Raw genomic sequence first — 12641 nt, forward strand, 5'->3', positions numbered from 1 at the left:
AAATCAACATGATGGTGGGCAGGAGAGTCCATAAGGAAATCAACATGATGGTGGGGCAGGAGAGTCCATAAGGAAATGGTAAACAGGAGCTGTGGGATGCTTTGGCTCCCATAGGCTTTTTTCTTTACATTTGCAGTGTTTTCAGAATATAAAATTTAATGTTAAAAATATAAATATAAATTTTAAGCCTTTTTATATTTTACCAAGATCTTTACAAGTATAAATTTGACAAGAATTGAGTTAATTAGAAGAAAATCATCAATTCTGTTCAGGTTACATTTTCTTCTAATACACACAGAACCTTCCCCACATCTCCCTCTCTTCGGATGATAGAAAAATCATGAAAACATTAACTTATCTTATAGTAATATTTAAAATGCAAGATTTTAAGTATTTCTTCTTTAGCAAATACAAGGATTTGCATATTGGGTAATAATTTCAGCTGGTTAATTGTCTAAATACAACATGATGTAGAATTGATATAACCTGATAGAACTAGTTCATTTATGTGATTTCCTTTTAGTCATGTTCTTTGTTCATATTCTCCCGTGATATAAAAAACCTGATATATCAGAATTTATGCTTTGCTGTTTGAATTGTGGTTTAGTCAATATTTCATCAATGTCTAAAGGAGACTCAGTGAAAATATTAGTTAAAATTGGCTCTAAAGATATGTGAGGTCATCTGGGAGTTGAGAGCCAGGTGGGAGTTGAGAGCCAGGTAGTGGAGACATTAGAGAAAGCATGCAAGCCCACCCAGGTGGTTTTGGAGTTCGGGGTTAAGCCTGAGAAGTAGCATTTGTCCCTTCTGCCCACAGTCATTGTCCTGAACTCAGTCCACGGCTCTGCCTGCTTGCAGGGGAGACTGGGTACAGTTGTTCGGCTGTGCCCTCAGGAGGAAAATGAAAACTATGTAAAAACGTGATGTTGTATCTGCCTCAGAGCCTGTTGCTGCAACCAGGAGCTGATAGTTGTCAATTTTGCTTCTAAAGACTTAAGGTCAATAATGATTTGAATAAAGGTCACACGACAATTGCCATTAAGTGTTTTTGTTTGTTTGTTTGTTTGGTGAGGAAGATTCTCCCTGAGCTAACATCTGTGCCATTCTTCCTCTACCTTGTATGTGGGATGCCACCACAGCATGGCCTGTGTGTAGGTCCACACTCAGCATTCAAACTCACAAACTGTGGGCTGCCAAAATAGAGTACATGAACTTAACCACTACACCACCAGGCTGGGCCCCCATTAAGTGTTTTTTCATGGTTAAATAAATAAAATAAAAAGTCATCATTTAGAACTGGCTAAAATAGAAATGGATAGTATAAAAATAATAATGTATTTATTCTTAGTGCTGAGTAATAGTTAAAAATTACTTGTGGGAGAATATTTAAAGTATTTAGCAAAAACATTGATCATAAATACTTAGAACTTGTAAATAAACTCTATATGCAGATAATTACTATGCTAATCAAATAGCGTGTATATTAAAATACTTACATTTTATTGAAGATTTACTATATGTATTTGGGGAAAATTGTTTTTTTCCACAGAAAATAATTCTGTAAATTGTTTTTACTAATTTGCATTATCTGAACCTCTGATTAGCCTGAAACTATAATTTATTTCTTTGATTAAGTAGTATTTTGCAACTTGCCTTTTTGAGGACTACATAATATCTATTTTTGGAATAGTTAGTATTACAGATATAACTCTATATAAACGTAGATGTGAAACAAACAGGACAACTGAGACAGCATAATCGTGATTCACGCCCATAGACCGTGTTCTTCAGGGACTATACTCCTTCACAACTACCTACTCTTTTTGTAATTACTTTAGAGGGTATTTTTGCCTGAAAATTGGGTACAATATGTTTAAAATAGTATTACTAAAACACATTTTAATTTTGTTTCTTTTAGGCCTATGGCATGTCGGCATTACCTTTAAATCTGATCAAGGGCACCAGAAGCGCTGCTTACGAACGTTTGGAAAACACTGAAGACATTGAAGAAGTGGAGCAACACATTCAAACGATTAAGTCAAAGGTGAGCCGGTGTCTTATGGCGATTGGGAAGCACACACTTACTGTCTCTGAGCTGCTTTCTTGTGTGACTTAAACATTGGCATACACATATTTTCAACATTGTTTGAAGTTTTTTGCAGCATATCATTTGAGAACCGTGTCTGTATTTTAAAAATTTGTCTCTGAAATGCAGGACACTGTCAGTTTGAGAATTTTTATCAGTGTTCTAACAACTAAGAAGCAAAAGTTCTGCTTAGGTGAGATGAAGACCTTTCTGATTCCCAGGAAGGCTGATTCCATGTGTGACATCAAGTTTTACTGTGTCGCTTATGTTCAAGTTCTGTGTACTAGTTGAATAAGCTAGAGTACAGGTAACCGCTGGTCAGTTAATTGTACTTCTAAAAATACAATAGAAGTTTTTCTTCCTCAATCAGCTTCAAGTAACAGGTAATCTTATTTATAGGACTTAAGAAAAAAATGGAAAGTTTCCTAAATTATTGTACTAAACTAGCATAATCCTGATGTAGAAACCAGACAATAATAGCACAGAAAAAGAAAACCGTATGTATACTGGTCTTTCTTAGGAAAATAGAGGCAAATATTTTAATAAGAATAAAAATATTAGCAATTCAAAACCTATGCTGTAATAAGAGAATATTTTTATCAGATTTGTTTTATCCCAGAAATGCAAGGATGATACATTAGAAAGTATATTAGTTTAATATACTGAGAATAAATGAATATTATAAGCGTCTTAATAGATGCCAAAGACTATTTGGTAAAAGACAATTTGTAGTTATGACTTTTTAAAAAAAGGTCTTACCAAAGTAGAAGAGAAGAAGAAACCCTTGAAGCCCGTAATGAGCCGCACACTTAGTGGTGAAAGAATAGACACATTCTCGTTCAAGTCAGCTGCAGGACAGTGCTGTCCGTATCGTTGTCGCTCTGTAGCCTAGTCATGGAGTCCTAGTCAGATAAGAAAGAACATAGGCATAAACATTGGAGGGAAAGGAGAGAAAAAGGGAATTAACCTTTATTATTTGCACACATCATCTGCCAAGAAAACCTAAAAGAATCAACCGGCAAACTGATAGAACTAATAAGAGTTCATCAGGATGGCTGGTTACAAGCATAGAAACATCATTATCCAGTTGGGGAATGTAATAGAAAATGATCTCATTCACAAGAGCTGCAAGTTATAAAATAATAGGTAGTGTCAGAATCTTCCCGGTAGAAATCATTAAATTTACTGAAATACATAATAGAAGAGTGAAATAAATGGAGAACCCCATCAGTTCCTAATTGGGAAGATTCAAAATTGTAGAGGTGACAGTTTTTCACAAGTTTCGGTGGAAATTCAATACAATCCATAAAAGACAAAAGATGAAATTTGTATAAACCTCATTTCTACCATATATCAGAACAGATCCTGAGTTCAAATCAAATGTGAAATTTACAAAACATAAGGAGAAAGTGAAAGTGAAATGTCATCTTGGTGTGTAGAAGTCCTTCCTAAACAAGACGCAAACCCGTGTACTAATTAAGAGATTAAACACACATTTTTGTGTTTCAAAGCTTATGTACCAAAAAAAGGGGCACCAAAAAAGGAAGTTAAAGACCTGACAGAAATATGGAGGAAATAATCTGCCACACAGGCGATCCATAAAGAGCATTCCAGATCGGTAAGAAAAAAGGGCAGGCAATACCTAGACATCACGCACGAAGGACTCACAGTTTACTGAAGGGAAATGTAGACTGTTCGTGAGAACGTGAAGTGATGCTTCAGCTCCTTCATAGTAAGTGTGCTGATCAAGCGTCCCAGTTTGCCCTGCACCTGAGCAGTCTTCCAGAACGTGGGGCTTTCAGTGCTAAAACCGGGTGGTTGGTCACTCCCATAATCAGAGATGTGCTAAATAGAATAACTCAGGATTTTTTTATCCTTTAGAAGTCTTAACACTTTTACCTTTCTAGGTATTGATGAGAATTTGGAGATAGGTATACTGTTTGTGGGAATATAAAATATATGGCTTTTTAAAGAAAGCTGAATGTTGTGACATGTACCTGTACACACAAACCCCTACCTTTTAGTAATTAATCTCACAGTCCCCGTCTAGGAGTCTATCCTACTGGATTGTGTGTACACCAAGGTGAATAAGGATATTCATGCATATTACTAATGCCCACCTTGCCCCCGAAAAACAATCTAATGTTCAAAAATAAGATATTTGTTAAAATAAGATACCGTGGTATCATGTGCTGTGTAAAGATGAAAAGGAATGAGGCAGATTTATATAGCTTGAAGAATATTTCTTATAAAGTTACATTGTTTCAGTTCAAATTCTGGCTCTATTGATTATGCATATGTAATATCTCTGGGCCTTATTTTCCTCAACTAATAAATGAATATAATACTATTACCCACCTCAAAATTTTATTCTGAAGATTTAAGGAGAATAAAGGTAAAAGAACAGATTAGTTTCAGGCACAAGAAATGTGCTCAAGAAATGTTAGCTATTATGTACAACAAAAATCCATAGATATGTTTGCATAAATGCATGTGTGTCAATACGTAGGAAATGTGTAGAGGGATGTTGATCTGCTTAACAGTGACAGCCATAGGACAGGCGAGTGGCCATTGGGGATAGTGTGAAGGGAAGCTTTCACATTTTGCTTTTTTTTTTAAACATGGGTGTGTATTTATTTATTTTATAACTACATTTTTTTTTTCCAAATGAGGTAGTTGGTTGACTGCTGGGTATCTGTCCTAGTGTGTGTTTCTCTGACCAGAGTTCTTCTAATATTGGTTTCGTCAGCTGGCAGAGTGGAAGGGGCATCCATCCTGCCTCCACTGAAGCACTCACCAGATAGGCAGGTGGCTTGGGGTTGTTTTCAGGGGGCCTTTCAATCAGTTCACTAAACTTTTTTTTCCTGAAATAGTGAAAGCCAGCAGTGAAATAAAACTCGGTCATTGCTGGTCTCCTCTTGATATCAGAATGGCGGTTTTGAGAGCTGTTACTGTTGAGACCTATAGCACTGACCCTCTCGTCCGGCACAGCTGAAGCACTGTCGCCTGGATCTGTCTTCTAGAAAGAACTGTTTGCTTTCCTCCTCTGACCTTCAGAAAGTACCTTTCTGTGAGGTTCTCTTTTTGGGATGCAATTTGATAGTACCCGATGTACTGACTTAGAGGAGTGAAGATCATGGAATGTAGCCCAGGGTGTGCAAAACGTGGTCTCTGACCAGAAACACCAGCACCTCCAGGGAATGGGATAGAAGTGCAAATTCCAGGCCCCACTCAAGACCTACTAAGTCTTATTTTCTTGGAGTGAGTCAAGGAATCTGTGTTTAGCACATTTTTCAGGTGATCGTTATGCGTGATAAAGTTTGAGAAGCAAAAGGATAAGGTATGGAGGAGGGGGCTGGCTCCAGAAGAGCGTGGCAGTGCTGTCATGTGAAGACGTCGCTGTAGCCTTGTCACTCTCTTTACCAAAGCGCATTGGGGTATCGTCTCCATGGTGGGTGTGGTTTCAGGTTGAGGCTGCACTGGGACGTGCGGCAGAGCAGTATGTTGTGTTTATCTGCTAAAAACCTATTTAAACCTTAATAGGGATATTAACGTTCTAATAGCTACTGTCTGTACAGTTTAAAAATCTAGTCTTGTGTAAATATTTTTCTTGTTCCTCCCAATAAAATGAACGAATTTACATTTCGTCTTTTTTGTATTTAGCAGTTATCTTATTATTGTAGTTTATTACTACACCCACTTGGAGACACTTAGGGGTACAGCGGTTCAAGTGAGGGAAGTGTATCTGTGAGACATCATGAGAAAGGTGTGCTCGTGGTTACAATGAGCATCACATAAAAATGGAGAGCAGTGACCTCTCAGATAGGTTGGCCCAGGAAAACGGGACTCATTTGCAGTTGTACTTGGAGAACAAGGAAGTGCTGATTGTTAGCAATTGTTATAAATGCCTCTGCACACCGCATCCTCGTATTGCATCTCTCGCTGGTGTTTGAATCGGGGACTGAGAAGCATCAGTTCAGATACACTGTAACACAATCACTTGACCAAAGAGAGAAGAGGTAGGGCCAAATATATTAAGATAAGGGGTAGAAGGAGGAGTTTGGAGGTGAGGGAGAAAAATTGAACAAAGTGTATAAAGTAACCCATAAAAAGGATGTTTTAAAAGATATTTCTCTCTCCATGTAACGTCAAAGCCCTGGTTGTCTAGCAGTTAAGATTCAGTGCTCTCACCACCATGGCCGTGGTTCCTTTCCCATCAAGGAACCACATTACGCATCTGTCAGTTGTCATCCTGTGGCGGCTGCGCGTTGCTGTGATGCTGAGAACTATGCCACTGGGATTTCAAACACCAACAGGTCCCCTATGGTGGACAGGTTTCAGTGGAGCTTCCAGACAGACAGACTAGGAAGAAGGACCTGCCCACCCACATCCAAAAAACTTGGCCATGAAAACCCTATGAATAGCAGTGGAGCATTGTCTGGTAGAGCGCCAAACAGTGAGAGGATGGCGCAAAAAGACTAGGCAGGGATCTGCTCTGCTCTGTCTAGGGTTACTAGGAGTTGGAATCCGCTGGACGGCACTAACAACAACCACATAACTTTACCATATATTTAGAAAAGAGGGATCAAGAAAAGTTCAGTATTAAATATACACACATCCACTTTTGTGTGTGTGTGTGTGGGGAAGATCGTCCCTAGGTAACGTCTGTGCCAGTCTTCTTCTATTTTGTATGTGCAGTGCCGCCACAGCATCACTTGATGCGTGGTGTCTAAGTCCGTGCCCGGGATCCAAACCTGCGAAACGTGGGCTGACGAAGCAGAGCATGTGAACTCAACCAGTATGCCACCAAGCCAGTCCCTACACACAACCACATTTTGATGCTGACCTTGGTTCAGAGATGTGTATTGTCACATTGAAGTTGTCAGTTTTTTTTCAATTTGTAAATTTGCCTAAGGAGTCCAATCTAAAAAAGTTTTTGTTGCCTGATCTGCTAAATCTGATGGGTACTTTATTGAGACCTTAATGGTAAAACAACTTTTATTTTGTTCTTTTATTTGCAGAGCAAAGATGGTCGACCTTTGCCAGCAAGGGATAAACGTGCCTTAAAACAATTTGAAGAAAGGTTACGAACACTTAGGAAGAGAGAGAGGCACCTAGAATTCATCGAAAACAGCTGGTGGACAAAATTTTGTGGTGCTCTGCGTCCCCTGAAGGTAAAGTGGAGTTTTAAGAAATTATGCTGTCACTCTTCTTGCAAGTTTCTGTAATGCCTTTCAGAGAGATTGAGTGCTTCTCTTGAGGCACTGTAGCGTGGTATTTAAGAGCATGAATTTTGGAGTTAAAATAATCTGGTTTTGAGTCACAGCCCTGTTGTTTGGTAGTTTGGGCAAGGAATGTACCCTCTCTGAGCTTCATTTACTCATGTGTAATGCAACTATTATAACAGAGTCATTGGGAAATTTAAATAGAAATATGGATAAGTAATATAGCATGCTGCTAGCATATTCTGCAAGTTTGTACTTTTCTCTGAATAGGAGATCTGGGACCCATCTTAGAACTCAGGAGCCCTAACTGACAGTAACAGAATTTGCTTCATTGTTAGATGATATACTTTCTGAAAGTATATAAAAAAGTATTAAGATGGAAAACCATTACTTTCTCTTTTTTTGGAAACTATCGTTTGCCAGCATTGCATTCTTGGGACTGTGGTGCCTAAACTTAAGTACCTAGATTGAATTAAGGTCGTCATAACATGACCCTGAGTCTAAAAAGCAGCTGGACCTGTCGGCCACAGACTTCCGTGTGTGCCCACCCTGTGTCTGGCGTTTTGAACACCAGAGCTTTGTGTATGTAAGTGTGCAAAGCCAAATGTAATTCATAAAGTGTGATGGCTGGACCGGCTTGAGGAAGGTTAGGTGAGATGAAGCTAGAAAGCGGTTTTTGGTTAAATTGAAAAAAAAAACAAATGTTTTGGAGCATCCCATCATAGATGAGTCAGGTTGAGTTCTGGTGCTACTCTGTCTTCCTCTTACATTTAGAAAGGAGATGAGGACATGCACTGACTGCTCACTCCAAGGTTCCTCTTCTGAGAGAGTTCTTCAGAAATAGCACGAGCAGGTCGCTCTGGGCATCCCTTGGGAACGTTATCTGTTAGCATACATTTTCTAAAGACTCTGCCGTCCTTCCCTAGGAGCTTTGTCTTGATAGTCCCAGAGCTGTGATGACAACCTCCCCAACCTTATCTTAATTCTCAATTGTTGTAGCTTCTTCTAAATATTTAAAACCTGGTCTCTAACATGAGCTGCCTTCTTAGACATGCTCTCTCTCATATCACTGAACATGTGCTTAGAGGGTTTTTTTTTTTGGTGAGGAGGATTGGCCCTGAGTTAATGTCTGTTGCCAATCTTCCTCTTTTTCTTTCCTTCTCCCCAAAGCCCCAGTGCCTAGTTGTATAGTCTAGTTGTAAGTGATGCTAGTTCTTCTATGTGTGCTGCCACCACAGCATGGCTTGATGAGTGGTGCTAGGTCCCCACCCAGGATCCAAACCAGTGAACCCCGGGCCACCGAAGTGGAGCGCGCAAACTTAACTACTTGGCCATGGGGCCGACCCCCTAGAGGGATTTTTAAATTAACTTTATTAAGGATGCAGATCGATTTTGCCAAATATAGGTATGTAGCTGTGGGACATGCACATCACCCCAGAAAGCCGCTCTGTGTCTCCCATGCCCCCTTGAGCTCTGACCCCGATAACCACCAATGTCCTTTTGTCATTGTCGTCTACTTTCATGTGTTTTCTAGATTCATAGAATGGAATCCTAGAGTGTACATTTTTTTGTCTGTCTCTCGCTCAGCACAATGTTGTTTGGATTCATCCATGTTGTTCATTTTTTTCCAGTGGTTCTCTCTGTTTTATTGCTGAGTAGCGTTCCAATGTATCTGTGTCTGTATCACAGTTTGTTTATTCACTAACCTGTCAGTGGAGATTCGAGTTGCTTCCAGTTTGAGAGTCTTATGCCTGATTCTGATGGAATATCTGTGTACAAATCTTTGTGTAGATAGGTGTTTTCATTCCATTTGTTTTTCTTGGGTAAATACCTAGGAGAAGAAGTACTGGGTCTAATGTTTAGTAAATGTTTAACTTTATCAGAAACTGCCAAAGTATTTTCTGAAGTGGTTGTACCATTGTGCATTCCCACAGCAATATAAAATTTCCAATTGCTTCACATCCTCGTCAGCTCTTATGTTATAACTGTTTGTGATAGCTATTCTGGTGGGCGTGTGATACTATCTTATTATGGTTTTGATTTGCCTTCCCTGGTGACTAATGATATTGAATATCTTTTTGTATTCTTAGTGGTCATTTGTATATCTTCTCTAAAATGCCTGTTTAAATCTTTTGGCCATTTTTAAAACTGGGCTTTTGTTTTATGAGTGAGTTACAAGAATTCTTTATATATTCTGGATTAAGCACTTTGTCACATAGATGTATTGTAAATGTTATCTCCTGGTCAATGGCTTGCTTGTATGTTTTCTTTACACTGTCATTCAAAGAGATGTTTCTTTTCTTTTTTTTTGATGAGGAAGAATCACCGTGAGCTAACATCTGTGCCAGTCTTCCTCTGTTTTGTATGTGGGTCACTGCCATAGCATGGCCTCCGACAAGTGGTATAGATCTGTGACTGGGAACCAAACCTGAGCCACCAAAGTGAAGTGTGCTGAACTTAACCACTAGGCCACTGGGCCAGCCCCAGATGTTTGTTTTTTATACCAGACATTTTCTCCTATCTTTTCTTCTGGAAGTTTTATAGTTTTGGCTCTTATATTTAGGTTTGCAGTCCATTTTAAGGTAATTCTCTGGGATGGTATGACTTAATGGTCAACGTTTATCTTGTTTTCCATATGGGTATCTATTTGTTTCAGCACCATTTTTGTCAAGACTATCCTTTGCTCATTGAATTTCTTTGGCAGTATTGTCAAATCAGTTGATCGTATATGTGTGTGGGTCTACTTCTGGACTCTGTCTTATGCTCCATCGATCTGTATGTCCATATGCTAAAACCTGATTACTGTTGCTTTAAAGTCAGTCATGAAATCAAGTAGTGGAAGTTCTTCAGTTTTGTTTGCCTTTTTCGAAATTGTTTTGGCTGTGCTAGATCCTTTGCATTTCTGTATAACTTTTAGAATCAAGTCATAATTCCACAAGAGATTCCATGGGGATTTCTATTGGGATTACTTTGAATCTATGGATAAACTTGGGGAGAATTGCTATCTTAATGTTGAATCTTCCAATCCGTGAACAAGATATCTTTCCATTTATTTATGTTATCTTAAATTTCTTCTCAACATTTCTCCAGTGTTTTGTAGTGTTAAGTGAAGAAGTCTTGCATATATTTTGATAAATTTGTATTTCTTTGTTTATACTAACACAAATGATTTCATTTAATTTCAACTCTCAATTATTTGTTGCTACTATGTAGAAATTTGTTTTTGGACATTGATCTTATATCATGCAACCTGGCTAAATTATTAGTTCCAGTAACTTTATTATAGATCGTGTCAACTGCTAAAAGACGGTTTTACTTCTTCCTTTCAAATATAAGGTTTCCAATTGCTTTTTCTTTCTTATTGTGCTGGCTGAAACTTCCAGTAAAATCAGTTTGCCATTTATTCCTTTTGCTATATAAATGTGTCATTCCTGAGTATTGATCTAAATTCTTACCTGTCTTTCCATTTTCTGGTCCTAAGGAATAATAGGAATAATTAGTAATAGGCATGCCTGAAGGAAAAATCTGGGGGTACAAACTTATAATTGTGTAATTAAGGGTTTAATATGAATGCAAAGGGATAAGCACTGCTTTTTTTGCTTAAATGAAATATGAAAATTGTTTATTACTCATCATTTCTGCATTTGTCCACAGTTGATATAATTCAGAAATAGGAAGCCACATGCTCGTAGTGCTTCTTAAACACTAGTATCCAAGCAGTCCTGGTGGAAGAAGGTAGAGACAGGCCCACTCACCCCTCTGCACTGCTCAGTGTATGCTGGCAGTGATTTAAGACTGTGAGAAGCTCCTGATACGAAATTTCTTTGTTATATTCTATCTCAGAATTCTGTGGTAGTATTGCCTTTTCCTCTGTGCTATAATCCATGTTTGTTTTATAACAAAATATATTAAAACTTTGCAAATGCAAAAGTTCAAACTTCTACAGTTTTTTTTCCATAGGAGTAGATGCCCGTGAGATGCCTCCTGATCTCGTGACTTCAGATGGCCGTGTGTTCCCTGGAGCGTGCACATCTCCTTTTAGAATCCTGAGGGTTCAGAGCATGAATTTTGCTCTCACATTCAGTTCTGAGTCTTTGCTGTCACACACATCTGGTTTTTGAGTCCTTGCTCTGATCCTCACCAGCTGTCACCTCTTGTAAATTCACCTTCCCAAAACCTCCACTTTCTCATCCTTAAAATGGAGTTACATACTTATTTCTGTTATGGGAGTTAAATGAAATAATGTATGCACTGCATTGCCTTTTGATATAAACAGCTTAGAAAATTGCAGCTGCTGTTGTTGTAGTTCTGCATATCGGATTTTTCAGCTTCTTACATACCACCATGGAACTCAGGAGAGAAAGTTAGTTTTATGTTGAAGACACTTATAAAAACAAGCATCTGATTAGAATAAGTTAATGGCTCCTTGAAACAACATTTATGTATAGTACTAAACACATTTCTAAGCATACAGTCTGTTCATTAAATACTTGATTACGTTCTTCCTGAGAGAAGGGCATACTTTGAGCTTGTGAAGCTAACTGCTTAGGTAACCTGTAGATCCATTAGGTTTTGAGTGTGTACGTGTACACCTCCATAGACACCTCTTTTTACTATATACAAGATTTTACTATATATACACCTCTTATTATAGACATACCTCTTGTATTTACATAGAAAACTATAAATTCATGTCTATAATTATATCAAATATTTTTTCAGACTTGTTTTTATTGTGGTAAAATATACATAACATAGAATTCACCGTTTTAACTATTTGTAGGTGTACACTCATTGTCATTAAGTACATTCACAATGTTGTGCAACCATCACCACTATCCATTTCCAGAATGTTTTTGTCATCCCAAACAGAGACACTATACCCATTAACCAGGAACTCCCCATTCCTTCCCCCACACTGCCCCACATCCCCTCACAACCTCTGTTCTGCTTCTTGTCCCTCTGAACTTGCCTATTCTAGCTGCCTCATATAAGTGGAATTATACTATCTTTGTCATTTTGGGTCTGGCTTATTTCACTTTGCGTAATGTCTTCAAGGTTCATCCATGTTGTAGATGTATAAAATTTCATTCCTTTTTAAGGCTGAATTAATATTCCATTGTATGTATATACCGCATTTTGTTTACCCACCCATCTATTGGTGGAACTTTGGATTTTCACCTTTTGGCTAATGTGAATAGTGCTGCTGTGATAATTGGTGTGCAAGTATCTGTTTGATTCCCTACTTTCAATTCTTTTGAGTTTATACCTAGGTATGGAATTGCTGGATCATATGGCAATTCCGTGTTTAACTTTTTAGGAACCTGCAC

The 12641-nt window shown here is 38.2% G+C and overlaps 1 protein-coding gene across 1 annotated transcript in view; it reads left to right on the top strand.

The window, feature by feature from the left end:
- Positions 1 to 12641, top strand: part of LMBRD1 (LMBR1 domain containing 1) — a 111842-nt gene that overhangs the window by 51232 nt on the left and 47969 nt on the right. Inside the window, exons 8-9 of the mRNA XM_046640507.1 lie at positions 1919 to 2044; positions 7108 to 7260. Of these exons, the coding sequence (XP_046496463.1) occupies positions 1919 to 2044; positions 7108 to 7260 (279 nt within the window). The remainder of the gene's footprint in view (positions 1 to 1918; positions 2045 to 7107; positions 7261 to 12641) is intronic.

Source organism: Equus quagga, chromosome 15 (genome assembly GCF_021613505.1).
Source record: "Equus quagga isolate Etosha38 chromosome 15, UCLA_HA_Equagga_1.0, whole genome shotgun sequence".
NCBI lineage: Eukaryota > Metazoa > Chordata > Mammalia > Perissodactyla > Equidae > Equus > Equus quagga.